General features: G+C 37.5%; 1 protein-coding gene across 1 annotated transcript; it reads left to right on the top strand.

Annotated features, from left to right (window-relative positions):
- The first annotated feature begins 7,090 nt into the window (after positions 1–7,090).
- Positions 7,091–14,589, top strand: LOC100372672 (monocarboxylate transporter 13-like). Its single transcript, XM_085492674.1, has 6 exons — positions 7,091–7,350; positions 7,718–8,014; positions 9,073–9,467; positions 9,862–10,087; positions 13,273–13,416; positions 13,849–14,589. The coding sequence occupies exons 1-6, from the start codon at positions 7,110–7,112 to the stop codon at positions 14,094–14,096; spliced, it is 1,551 nt and encodes a 516-aa protein (XP_085348800.1). The 5' UTR covers positions 7,091–7,109; the 3' UTR covers positions 14,097–14,589.
- The last annotated feature ends 277 nt before the right edge of the window (positions 14,590–14,866 follow it).

Genomic DNA, 14,866 nt, shown 5'->3' with positions numbered 1-14,866 from the left:
AAAGTGAATAACTTGACAGTTACCCGATGTAGCTGTTCCACAGTGACCTTTTCAATAACCTTACCAACAAAAGGCAAATACTAGTAACAATCGGGCGATAGATTGTCATTAACATCAAGCCCAGTTTTCTTCAATAAAGGACGGATAATCGCTTGTCTAAGACATCAAGAAAAATACCATATGCATGTCGTTGATTAATTTTTCAATTTTAGGCCAAAAATATTCAGTGTTAAATGTCATTTACAAGTCTATAATACTCAGACTGAAAAATATAATTGTTGTTGATCCATTCTTTTTTGACGGTGGAGGGTGGGGGGAGGGATCATTGACTTGAATAAAATAAAAGTTTCAATCTTGGCATCAATGCTTTCACAAATGAAACAGCAAACCGACACCTTTGCGCGACTTCCATGGACAACTGTGTATATCATATCCAGACAAAAGTGAATGAAATTCTTTTACAATCAGATGTTGTTTGGGTGAATTGATTTAGCACGATTCAGTAACAACAAAACATCGATTCGTTTTTACCTGTAATTGTTATTAACAGACCTACCATTCCATAAACCGAAAGAGAATTTCTTCTGTTGAACATATTAAAATAGTTTGCACACTACTAGTATTGTCAAGTTGCCTTTGTTTACCTTTGTTTGAAATGTCTGTGCGAAATTCCGTTATCCTGGGCTGAATAGTACTGCGTCAATTTTTACTATATTTTACCACGGGCCCTGATCAATGTTCAAGTACTTATAGATCCTATTACTATATTATATGCAAGTACGTGTGGGTGACAATTCTTTGCATATATTACGTTCGTTCGTATACATTTTATTTATATAATGCGATTGCATGTAAATCCTTTGCATAGAATTTGAATATGCGCGTATATTATAGAAAATTCAAGCTTTTTTTTCATAGTTCAGAAATCTCGTTTTACGTTGAAAACGTGTAAATGCAAAGTTTCTCACGCTCACTGGTTTCAACAAAAATAAACCAAAACGAGTGGTTTGCAAATCATGTAACGCGTTTCTATGAATTATATTGTTTGAGCATGCGCATTTAATCGATTGTGAGAAAGAGAAAATACATTATTTCTATATAAAGTCCCGCAGACATAGTAAATACAGATAATGAAAATACTTACCTGAATATATTTTGTTTTCACTTTCTTTCTTTGTTAATATTTTAATTGGCACCGTCACGTGTCCCAATGTTATTCAATCGGCCAATAAAAACCTTAATCGTTTCAATTCAAAATGTAAAATTCACAAATATGAAGAAACGTCGTAAAAAATATGGAAAAATGCATACAAATTGCAAAATGTTACATCCAAATTCTGAAAGGAAAAATGATGACGTTCAGTTATTAATTTGACCCAATATTTGGGTATGAAAAAAGGTGTGTGATACTAGTATATGACTCTAATCTCGAAGGCGAACTAAATGCGGCATTAACTATCCAAAGGTAAGAGGCAATGTTTAATGAGATTAAAACTACCTCGATGCCTCATAGCAAAAGGAAGACGCGTCGGATGAAAATTCTAATGAACAGGCAACTGTCAAAACTACAATGTATCGATTGATCTAATGAAAACTTATATTTTCCTATGGAATCTCAAAACTTAAATGTTAGATGTAATTATCGGTATATAACACCAATATGGAGCAACACAAAATAGGTGGTTCCGTTACTTGCCTCGTTTGTACTGCGAACGACAGTCTGTCGAGTTAAGGATCGAATCGATGTTAATCATCGATCATATTATAATTATCATTGTCCGCCCTACTGCCCCGTGTTTACATAAATTCGACTCGTTCCAATGATCAATACTACGAATATGATCGATGAAAAATTAGCTTAATGAGGGGAAATGTAACAAAAATGGGAATGTCATGAGAAACATTGAATAATCAGCGTACACACGAGCTGTTAATTTAATACCAGTCGCGTGGATACCCAAATTTGTAATCGAGTCGTGTCAACACAGCCATATGTACGATGTTATTGACTACACATTTATTATTGTATGATTGTATGCAATCAATGGATTATTTCATTATTAATAGTAACAATACAATGAAGTAGCGATCATTGAAATGGATTTAACAGAAATAACCGGAAAAGGGCGCATTTGCACATGCATAGCCACGGACGTTGAATATTAATTAAAAGTGTTTCTCACCGCGATATCTGCTCGGCACAGCATCATGCACATCGGGAACTCCAAAAGATAAATGGCTACTGTAAGTACACGACTCTATTTTTATGTGCTTAAGGCGACATGGATACTCAGAAAACTATGAATGTTTAGCGACCAGTGTTTAGTGAGCTTCTAAAATTCCAGTGCACATATAATGGCAAGATTGTAAACACACACACACACAAAAAACAAATATGTGTCGTGCTTGGTTATATAGATCATAGTGCGAGGCTTTTTGTGGCGATAAATCACTAGTTATAATCGCGAGTCATAATGCGCGTGTTTGCAACTGTGTGCGATGTAGGTGACGGTTTCACATTATGATGTGTATCAATCCGCGGAGTCACGAGAGGTATGATGAATGCCCCAGTGTAATTATCTTAATTTGAATTTTGTTTATTGGTTTGACTGAGAGATATGTGTATATAACTCCATACTAAATCCATTGCGTTTTATAAGATATCAGTGTTTGATCCGAATCCTGGCAAAAGTATGGACACTAAATGGCCCAGAACAAAAACAAAATTGAAGGTGGTCTTTCAAACACTGAACAAATGAAAATACAGCTATATACATGCAATAAACACCAAATTGTTTTCAAAGCTGCGTCTTAGCCCAAGGATCCATTAAATGTTGGTGGTGATCCGGATCACCGTCTGGATGCAAGATTATTTTAAAGAATTTTTAAGGACAATTTTTGAAATATAACTCCACAACAAATGGCAGTGTTCGGCAAAAGAAAATAGTTTTTTAGTTGATTGCTTCGTTAGAATACTGTTTTATTAGAATAGTGTAGGACAGTGCCCATTAAAAGTGACTGCAGAAAACTGTGCATATTGACTGTACTATTGATTGTGTGCAAACTCAGATAAGATCTGTCGAGACGTCTACAGCAGTGGGCGTAAATTAGAGTATTTTATATCCACGAGAATACTGCAGGACCCGCCATTAACACACCGCACGCAAACGCCGTTAACATACCGCACCAAAGCAATGATACTATGCCGAGAGAGAAATCATAGAAAATTAACTTGTTTTTCTGAAAAGCTATGCCCTCTGAAATGTAATGGCGCAGTATACCATTAAGTGCTTACCCAGTGGACGTAGTGTAGAACCAATGTACAATTTCTTGATTTATTACATGTGATTCAATAAATCACATTATGAGTGACACAACGTGACTGTAATAGTACCAAAACACCAAAAAATACAATTAGTGACCGCAATAAATGTCACACTTCTCTAAGTTACCCCTGACCTCTATGTGAACCAATTAATCGTTCAAATTACTATTGCGTTGCTGGGCTGTATGTTACAGTCAAGAGCTATATGAGGTTATTATGAGGATACCTTAAAGCATGGAAGGTAATTACCTTCCATGCTTAAAGTATGTTACGAAGACAATACAGCGGTAGAATAGACCGACGCGTAGCGGAGGTCGATGCGACGGCGTACTGTCAGAGCGCATACTTTGAGGTATCCTCGTAAAAACCTTATTATTATACATCTTTTCCTTCCAAGGATACATCATGGGAATGCCGAAATCCAAAAAGTTTAGAACAGAATCAGCGAAATTCTTTGTGTGGAGCCCGGCTAAACTCTCGTGGCAGCCATGTTAGTTTTTTTTTTTTTTTTTTTTTTATTAGAGAACGCTTACGCGCGTAATCATTCTATATTTAGAATTTGCATTTCCTTATATGGTAGGATGAAAATACCCGTAAAATACCACAGAATTACGGCACGCTGTAACTTACGGCGTTACGGTGACAGATGTATAATAATGTGGTTTATTCCGTTCATTCATGCCATTTAGTTAACAATCTGAAAATAGTTTTATAATGTAGTACATTTTATTACATGTAATAAATGCTTCGTATGTTATATTGAATAATTTAAGACTCAGGTTAGACGAGTCATGGAACTAAAAACCATTGTAATTCCATGGTCGTGTTTAGCGTACTCCCGAATCAACATGGCATGACGTGATTTATTGTAACATAACGTCGCTGATAAACGAAAAGTTTAAGATCTGTATAATTCGCAAACGCCGTAAGTTTCATATTTTTTATTGGCCAAGTTACCCAAAAATGAAAGGATTCCCAACTAAGTTTGCCGACAAAACAACTTAAATTAATGAAAGCGCGACCCCGCCCGATGTCCTTTAAAAGGAAGCATAAACAGCGAAAAATAGCGCATTTTATCAAAATGACCATTCCACAAATTAACAAAGCACACTTGTGTGCCAAATGCATTGTATATGAGTGCAAGTGATATACGCCCTGTCAACTGTTATCCACTATCGTTGATTGACCTTTTGCATTGCGCAAATATAAGAAGGTTAATTGGACCGCGCCGAGGTAAATCACGTGCACTGGTTTGTTTGAGGCATTTGCACTAAAACTTAGTTACTTCTGTCATAGAAATGGTAGATAGCGATAATATATGTTGGGAATAGCTTCACGTACGGTAAATGGTAAGTCATTACTGAATCGTACGATCGTACGCTAATCCACGGAAATTGTGTAATTGGAATTGTTGATAGGGTAGTACCCCGGGCCGTTATAATCACATTTACTGGGCTAGCAGTAGTGTGTAGTATTCTAATACTCTCAGTATACCCCTAACAATTAGGTGAGCGTATCCCTGTTTTCAATGACGAGGTCAAAACAATGTCACATAATTTTAACTTGAAAGCAATACTTGTTTCCTTTGTATGACATCACCTACCTACATTTGTATGTACTTGCACCACCGCGAAGCAGCTCGAAGTATGTGTCGTAGTTGTACACCATAACACTTAAAAATAAATTATTAACTTATGGATCAGAGTAGATTATAAAATGGTTGAAACTTCACACGTAACCTCTGTTACAGTAGCTGATTGACTGCATTTAGAGCGGGAGCTTTAGTATGGCATTTTATAAAAGCATTTTGAAAATTCATTTACATTTCTAGTTACAACTTATGTTAACGTGGAAACAATGTGTGTAACCAGAGGTACATTACTTGGGGTTTGCAACTCGCATAGTACTGTACGGTGACATCATGTCAAGATCCCATTCAAGTCTCTTCTCGTAGATAGCGAGACTGAGGCTACGACCTTCTGACATGACATATATCAATGTTCAAGGTTTGTAATGAAAAAATAAAACTTTTCTTGTCACTATCATAGTGAAAAATGTAATACATCGAAAATGTACAGAAAATATAGTTCTCGTAATCCGTCATATCGTGGGCAGCTATTTTGATCCACCTGGACATCCCAGTATCCTTGTTACCTCGGGCATGCGCATTCGCATTTTTCTGAGTTGGAACGCTTATGCGAGAGCGAGATTGTGACCGGACGGGATCTTGGTATCATGTCACCGTCCCAGTATCCTAGTTACCTCGGGCATGCGCATTCGCATTTTTCTGAGTTGGAACGCTTATGCGAGAGCGAGATTGTGACAGGATCTTGGTATCATGTCACCGTAGTTACAAACCCCAAGTAATGTACCTCTGGTGTAACGTATTGTAGAATGTTGTCTACATTTAAAGCGAGGGGAGTCGTCAATTACGCATGCGTCAGATGGCCTTAGCGTGTCATTGTTTACAAACAAGCGTCTACCCACAAGCCTTTGCGTTTTAGCGTGTGTTGTTATCGTCGCTTGGGACTCAATTCCCGCGCATTCGCAGGTGACGACCCTCCCGCTTTGAGCACTACTAGTCTTTCAGCGTCAAATAAGTGTCTGGAACGGCTGTAAACGCCTGATCTGATAATTTGTATTCACATACAGTTTATTCTAGGTTAAATAGGACCCCTGGATAATACACCCACACTGGGCAACAGATTGGCAACATTTCACATATTTCTGTCTTTCAAGTACTTTTCTGTTTACTTGTCACATACTTAGGCTACTTTGCACAGGCTGTTAGTACCAATATTATTAACATGTCTCAAAGCCTTAACATTCTGTGTAAGACCAACAGAAACTTGTGGGACGATACGTTGCGATTATGGAAATATATATAATATATTATGCAAAATTATCTGTTAAACCAGCAGCACAGTAGAACGACTTTATGTAAACTCAGATTTATTTACTAACGGAAAACCCGCTGGCAATCCGGAGACTCGATATAACACAAATTGTAAGAATGATACAGAACTGGCAGCATGCCCTTGATATACATCGATAAACTCTTGACCGTGTAAGAAAAATTAGTGGGAAAGCTTCTAATTAGATGAATATAAAAATTGAAACAAAAGAACACACTGCGATGGTTTCTACCGTGTTCGCATTTATGTTGTCGTCTCACTCCAGAATCCGTATTTTGAAACAATGTATAAGCATAGACCTTAGAAAACTTTTCTAAGGTATATGGTATAAGTCGGAATACAGTATTATTGAACTTGTATAAAACGAAATGAATAAATCGATTAACAAATATTGCATGTTTCAATTACAATGTTTCACAGATAAATGATTCAGAAATTACTCCGACAAAACTGGCATCGGCAGAAAAACTATACACAATATTTTTTCCTTCACTTAGTTTTGTGCTATTTTTTTCAATGATATGAATTCGCTGTAATTTTTGATTTCCTTTGTGTGTAATATTTTTTCTTCAAGAAATTTTTCATGAATTTTGTCAGCATTTTTTTTTCAATTCTGACATCGCCCCGAGTTTCTAATGGTCTGCCATAAAGTGTTTACCATTAGAAACGCAGGGAAGATGATAGCAAAAAAGTTTGAATCATTTTCTTCCAACAGTTTTGAGCTAGATTTCTTTAATAAAGTTAAACTTATGGTGACTAATTGTGAATCTCTAAACAATAGCCAAAAAAACAAAAACAAAACAAAACAGAAAGCGATGGAACATATTTTGAATTGATCATTACAGGAGCAGCGCACTGCAACACGGTGCATGATGGGAAGTACAAGAGGTGACACTGAGTACCAACGTCAGGTTCCGACTGAGCTGACAGAATTAGGGATGGGTGTGGATGAGAAGAGGACGCAATGGCACAACAGAGGGACACGCACGCGATGGTTGGTGTGTTTGGCGGGGTTCGTACTACAGGTGCCGTTTATGGGTATGGTGATGAGTTTCGGCGAAATGCTATTACCGTTGCTTGATACGTTCGGCGGTGGCACTGTCGGTATAAGTAAGTTGTTGCGACACAACTTCACCTCTGTAAGTCGCGCTCTCAAGGGACAAGGCGCTTCTGTAACGTCAGTGGGAGTAATGGCCGATGTTGTTTTTAATTGGCCGTCACAAAAATATTTGAGAGATGTGCCGTATTATAAATCACTAAAGACAAAACAACGAAAGCTTAGTCGTTTATGTGAACGACGTCGACACAGCTTACACGAATTACGTCATTTTGACTTCACAAAAGTGATTCGTCACTAGAGGGCGCACTTACTGGAAAGCTGTATTAAACGAGCGACTGTTCACATGATTTCAACAATATGATTCTAATAATATGACCACATGTATATACATTATTCAAGTAGTACTTTCTTTCACAGGTTGGGTCGGCTCAATTAGCTTTGGTATGGCCTACATGGGAAATCCGCTATCCTCGAAACTCACTGACATGATCGGCGCTCGCAAAGTAGCAACTTGTGGTGTACTGCTGGGGTCGTTAGGGTTACTACTGACGTCATTCGTTCAATCGCTTTGGTTGATGTTCATCACATACAGTATAATGTTCGGACTAGCCACCAATTTCACGTACAGTCCACCGCTGATATTAACTGGATATTGGTTCCCGGATAAGTACCACGTGATGGCTACTGGTTTACAGGTTGCAGGAATACCATTTGGTAAGGCTGGGAAAAAAATATCTCTGTTTCTAGTTTCCGCGCGCATCATTTTGAACTATGCGCCTCGGACGTTTTGTTTTTCTAAAGCATTCCAAAATGCGCTTGTACTCGCACTTGTCTCAAATTTCCCCAATTTTAGCTCGGTATTCAAAAAAAAAAAAAAAAAAATCGCCTCGCCGCCTCATTTTACAATTTCCATGAAACGCGAAATATAATTTTTTTCCTGGCCTAACTTGAATGTTACTTGTTATTTTGTGTTAAGGGGAAAGCTTTTATTTCTGTTAGGGGGGGGGGGGTCGGAAGAGTATAATTTTTTTGCTGAGATTTTAGCCACTTTTGTAAGACTAATCTTACCTATCAAAAAGGATCATGAATTAGAATAGTACAGGATTTTGCTATTAAAGCGAGGGAGTCGTCACCTGCACATGCGTCAGATGGCCATAGCGTGTCATTGTTTACAAACAAGCGTCTACCCATTAGCCTTTGCGCAGGTGACGACCCTCTCGCTTTAAGGCACATTCACGGTAAATCAAACATTCATGCAATTCGTTTGAGATGTTGGTAGACTTTATTTTTGCAACTGGTTTCCAATGTCACTCGCCAACGCTGCGATCATATTTTAGTGAATGTATATTGTGCAGACGCTATTTTTAACACCAATATTTGGTTGACGATTATTCATGATTTACTCGTTATCCAAAACCAAAATGACAACATATACTCATCATCTGCCTCCATATTAAAGTGCGGTGGTCGTCGCGTAGCGCATGTGCGACATTTTTGTTGATAAACATTGATTTTTCCATAATCAACTGTAAATCACAAGTGTGAGGTTTAACCTGGGCTCGACTTGCACTAATTACCACCGGTGACTCCTTCAATACCTTCCAATTACCTAAAATTACCCAATTAAAGCTTCGTAATGTCTCATTTTGTACTCGTTGATCTGCGCGACAGTCAAAGTCACCATCTTTGTTTATATGAGACCCACATATCTCGCGCATGTGTGGCGCGACAACTACCGCCCTTTAAGAACTAGGGGTACTGTTCTTACACAGGTTCGTTGGTCATGAACCCTATTTGCCAGACGTTACTACAAGCTACGGGACTCAGGACCACGTACCGTATCCTGTCAGCACTAGTCCTTATTCTCGGACTTGCCTGTTGCTTTATGCTGTCATCGCCACTACCAACATCAGAGCGCCACGAGTTCGAAGAAGGAACAGAATCAGGAGCCGAGATCCACGACAGAATGCATGCTGGGTATCATCATTGGATAGACGACATGATCAAAAGACAACCCGATGACGACTCTGAGGTTTCGTGCTGCGGTCACCTGACGAGACATCGTTGTTATCTGCAAGAAAATCTGTGGACGGATACTGTATTTATTTTATTTATGCTCGGGCAATTCGTGAAGGGCATGGGTTACGTATTCCCTTTTATTCATTTGGTGAGTAGAATGACATAACAATCATCACGTCACGTTATCGTAATCTTTAATTTGAAGACAAAGCAATCTGCCACAGTTGCTAGTGACATATTGGGTATGTCAACAGCGCCACCATGTGTTGATAACAGAGCGCCACCAACGTTAGCAATTAATTTAACTCCGGTTTCACATCATTTCATTCTCGCCGCCCGAGTTTATTTCCGCTTCAAGACTCAACGAAAGTCAACGAAGCCTGTGTAGGCTTGCCGTAAAAAAGGCCCTGAAAATAGCAAATATTTGAAATAGTGGAAAGATCACCAAAAAAGTCGCTCTCTTATTTTGTATTGTGCTATTTTTTTTATATTTATCGAAGCAAGTCTAATCACTGATAACCACTTTGATTCTTTCATGTTAGATCAATTTTATGCACAGCATGGGAATAGATCCAGCATCAGGGGCGTTTATTTTGACTGCCAAAGGAGCGGCGGACATGGTTGGCAGGGTAGTTGCTGCTTGTCTCGGCGACAAATTACCATTTGATTTGATACACGTGTATGTTGCAGCGTGTGGCGTCATGGCGCTTACCACGTACGCGTGCACCTTTGTGACGGATTTAGGCGGAATGTTTTTTTATGCTATATGTGAGTTCAGTCAACTGTTTTTAAAGTTTAACTTTAACTTTGGTCTGTTCCATAATTTGTCAAGGCAAAGAAACTGACGTTTCTTCAGTTATCTTAGAATCAATGTGGTGTTTCACTCGTATAAGCCTAGCAATGATGTTGTGATATAAAAGTATATCTATATAAAGTTACCTATTGTAAATTTGATTTGTTCACAGTCCCTCTATCATATCATCTGGGTGTAGCTTTTAAACTGACCGGTGAATGTCGAGACAATTTTACAGCATTGGTGTGTCATGTTTGCCTAAACGTTTATGAACAAAGCACCTGTGTCTTTATTGATTCATACAAAGTACTTTACGAAATAAATTATTCACACAGAGAAAAGAAATGACGAGACAGAGATTAGAGCTCAAGCACGGGTAAGGCGTGATAAACTTATTGTGAAGGACATAGGAGGGAAGAACATCTTCGCCAGCCAAGGACCATTTATTCGGCCGAAGCCTCAACATTAACCTTTGGCAGATTTCACCACGATTTACTGCATGTCGCACGCCCCCAAACGATTATATCACTTGAGCTCATTTGCATTACCCAATCAGAACTCACAATAGAAACGACATATTACTTGGTAAAATCATGGCGCTCGCACGGTAGAATAAAAAAATAACCTGTTGCTAGCTTTTTCTCTGTGAACGAACTTACTGCTGTATCTAAGGGAAATGATATTTTAGTTGCACTGAAGAACGGATCGGAAAAGTCGATATAATATTTGTTTCGACAGTTTTGTCAGTTTACTAAAACATGGTTTGCACAAATATTTAAACATTCCATAGTCTTCATTTACTTGTCCACAAACAATTTTCAATGTTGGCATAACAAATTCTGTTTCCGACTCCCAGTGAATCAGCGCAAAGCCTACACGCCGTCATTGTTTTAATCTGTGATGACCCCCGGATCGTCAAATTTTTGATACAGCAACGCTGATTGGCGCGCCAAGTTAACTGCAGTGAAATACAGCTTTTTCCAACGCGATCACGCACCAGTTCGTGAATGGCCGGTTTTAGCGAAACTATGCGATTACAATGAGTCGCTGCAGAAAGTGGTGCGAATACCAACCAGAAGCAATGAGAGAGGTACACTGGTGTATTCTGGTGAAAGCTATGAATTCCCGCACATGATCTACCGGTATATTCTCTAGTACGTCCATGATTCACCCGACTTCCCACTCAAAATTAATCTTATGATTTGGAACATTTGCGGATTGAAATCAAAACCGTGTGATGCAGATCCTCAACAACTTTGATTTCATTTGGTTCATGTTTGCACCATCTGTGGATGTTGGGATTTTAATGCTCTTACAAGTTTAATAGTAGACAGCATTGTAAATGATAATATTGCGTATATACAAGGTACACCCCTGATATAAGATATAATTTTTATTTCATGCTGCCAATACATTGTACAATTATAATAATTCTCATTTGTATTGACACTCTGTATGTAAATTTATTTTTGTTAGCACAAAGAGCTGGAGGCATGTAGTTGTCTATCAATAAATTAAATAATATAGAACAAGTCATTGAAAATGACACAGTCTCTGTTAAATTGCTGAAAGTTCTCTTTGTGCTCGTCATATTAAAGCAGAGGGGTTGTCGCGAGCGTGTCCTTGAAATTTGAGTTTCAATTGGCGTATACAATAGATTGTTTATTTACATCAAAACACGTGTTTTGTGTAGTAGTAATATGGCCAAAAATAAAAACAGTCGTTATTCGGCCATCTTTGATCTGATTATGAAACACACTGATATGTATGATGTATGTGCCAAATACGAATGAAAATGATACATTAATTGTGGAAATATAGTAATAAGGCCAAAAAGTCAGATGGCTGTCAATCGGTCATCCTTGACCAGATTTTGAAACAAATTGTCATGGACATGCATCCTAACATGTATAAAGTACATGTATGTGCCAAATTTTAATGAAAACTGACTGAGCACGTCCAAGATACTGCATAAAAAAAAACAAGATGCCTGCCAGTCGACCATCTTTGATCCAATTGCGAAATATCGTCATGGACATGTATCCTAACATGTATAATCTATGTAGCAAGTTTGAATGACAACTGACAAAGCATGTCCAAAATACAACATTTTCAAAAAACAAGATGGCTGCCAGTCGGCCATTTTGAATCAAATCAATAAACCACTGCATGTGCATATGTCCCACATAACGCACTAGGCACATGCAAAGAATGAACGGAATCGGTCCACAGGATTCTGAAATATGACTCTAGACAGACTGACACACGGATGGACAGACGGACGAACGGACGGACAGACAGACAGACTCAGGGACTCACGGACGGTCGAAGACATGTATCCTAACATGTATGATCTATGTACTAAATTTGAATGTAAACTGACAAAGCATGTCCAAAATACAACATTTTCAAAAAACAAGATGGCTGCCAGTCAGCCATCTTTGATCCAATTGTGAAATAAATCATCATGGACATGTATCCTAACATGTATAATCTATGTACCAAGTTTGAATAAAAACTGACAAAGCATGTCCAAAATACAACATTTTCAAAAAACAAGATGGCTGCCAGTCGACCATCTTTGATTCAATTGTGAAATAAATCGTCATGGACATGTATCCTAACATGTATAATCTATGTACCAAGTTTGAATGAAAACTGACAAAGCATGTCCAAAATACAACATTTTCAAAAAACAAGATGGCTGCCAGTCGGCCATTTTGAATCGAAACGCTAAACCACTGCATGTGCATATGTCCCACATAAAGTACTAGGCACATGCAAAGAATGAACAGAATCGGTCCAAGGGATTCTGAGATATGACTACGCACGGACGGAGACCGATTTATAAGTCCCCATTTTCTGACTTCGTCCGAACAGGGACTAATAATGAGATATTACTAGCATTGAACCTAGGCATTAGTGAAGTGGCATGTAAAAATCTACACCCAGGTTGAAAAAAGACACAAGAAATCACTCAGAACATTTATAGTTGATATGTTTCAATTTTATATGCCAATACAATCAAAATATACATTAAAGTATATTTGAGTGGCAAGTACAAGTCTCATGGCTTTCTCACAGGACAGAACAGATATATAAATGACTTTTCCCTTAAACCAGTAAGTTATTAATGTTAATTTTATTAATAATATTGCAGCTATTGGTTTTTGGAATGGTGTGTACAATGCTGTTCTATTTCCTGTCACCACCTCCCTGTTTAGCCCAGATGTTGTGGGCCAAGCTTGGGCATTTTGCCAAGTCCCACCAGGGTGCGCAATAATGATTGGACCAGCCTTGGCAGGTAAGGGAACAATCCCAACAATTCAAGGGAGGATACACACCTCAACAAAACTTTGCCAGACTCTTCTGAAACAGTTTGGACCAAATTTGTTTCTATGTCATTTATCATACATGGAACCACAGTCCCTCTATTACTAGAGAGGGACTGTGATGGAACATTGTATTCTCACCCTCTTATTATTCCACGGTTATAAACTAATTCATGAAGCTTTTACTACCAAGTTGATTGTGGTAATTTTACATTACTAAAACATTGAGCATTGTCTCACTTTAAAAATTTAATACTCTCACACTGTTTCATACAATACAAGGTGGACAAGTTATTTGTATGAAAAAAACTCCAAATTAATTTTCCAATACAGATACACATGAACTCTTTAAAAGTGGATACACATGTACATGTAGAAATGTCAAATAAATTCTTTGTTAACAGGAGCAATCTACGATGCAACATCCTCCTATGATATTGCATTCTATGTCAACATGGGCATCTTCGAAGTCGCCATGGTGATATTCACATGTATACCAGCTATCATGATGATGAGAAAAGTGTACGAAGCTAAGGGATATTCTTGGAAGAAACAAAAACCGACAATTGTTGATGTGATAACGCTCTGTATCAATGAATTTAGAAAGAAGAAAACTGATGAAAGTATAGAAGATGATTACAACAGTTTTTAGCTCTCGATACACTGCTATGTGTCACATAGCTAACATTTTGACTCCAGGCCAATCATAGTCATGGAATCAAAACAAGCAGAAAGTCAGCTGATATAGCTCTACTGAATAGTTGAAAATAGCATTTTTTTACCAAAAATATTCACTAAAATTCAAAAATTAGAACAAATTTGTCTATATATGTATATTAAATATGACACGATTCGCTGACAAAATCATCTCATTTGCATAAATTAATAATCTTTTCCAGTTAAACTGTGCCAAAATGTTTTCCTACAGCCAACATGGTAGTTATTGACTGATTTTATCATTATAAGCTGAAAAAATAATCAAATCAAAGAAAGCTTAAAAAGAGTTGAGAGTATCAGAGACACATTAAAAATTAATTCACAATTACTTGTACTTGAGATATTGATGGAAAAGCTGAAAACTAATTATGCAAATCAGGTAATTAATATGAATAGATTTGAGTGTAAAACTAATAGGGTCTGTACAATGTAACAGACCATCTATGTACCAAGTTTCATTGAAATGTGATTAAAAAACAAAAAATTATTAATTATTATGCTAATTAGGGAATTAATATGAACAGATTTTAACCAAAAACTAATCAGGTTTGTACATTGTCCTAGAGCATCTATGTACCAAGTTTCATTGAAATGTAAAGATTAGTACTTGAGATATCAGTGGAAAAACTGAAAATTAACTAATTATGCAAATTAAGTGATCAATATGCACAAATATTCACCCAACAACTAACCAGGTCTTTGCTT

The sequence above is a fragment of the Saccoglossus kowalevskii genome, chromosome 18, assembly GCF_978046115.1.
Source record: "Saccoglossus kowalevskii chromosome 18, keSacKowa6.1, whole genome shotgun sequence".
NCBI lineage: Eukaryota > Metazoa > Hemichordata > Enteropneusta > Harrimaniidae > Saccoglossus > Saccoglossus kowalevskii.
This window is presented reverse-complemented; position numbering and strand designations above follow the sequence as displayed.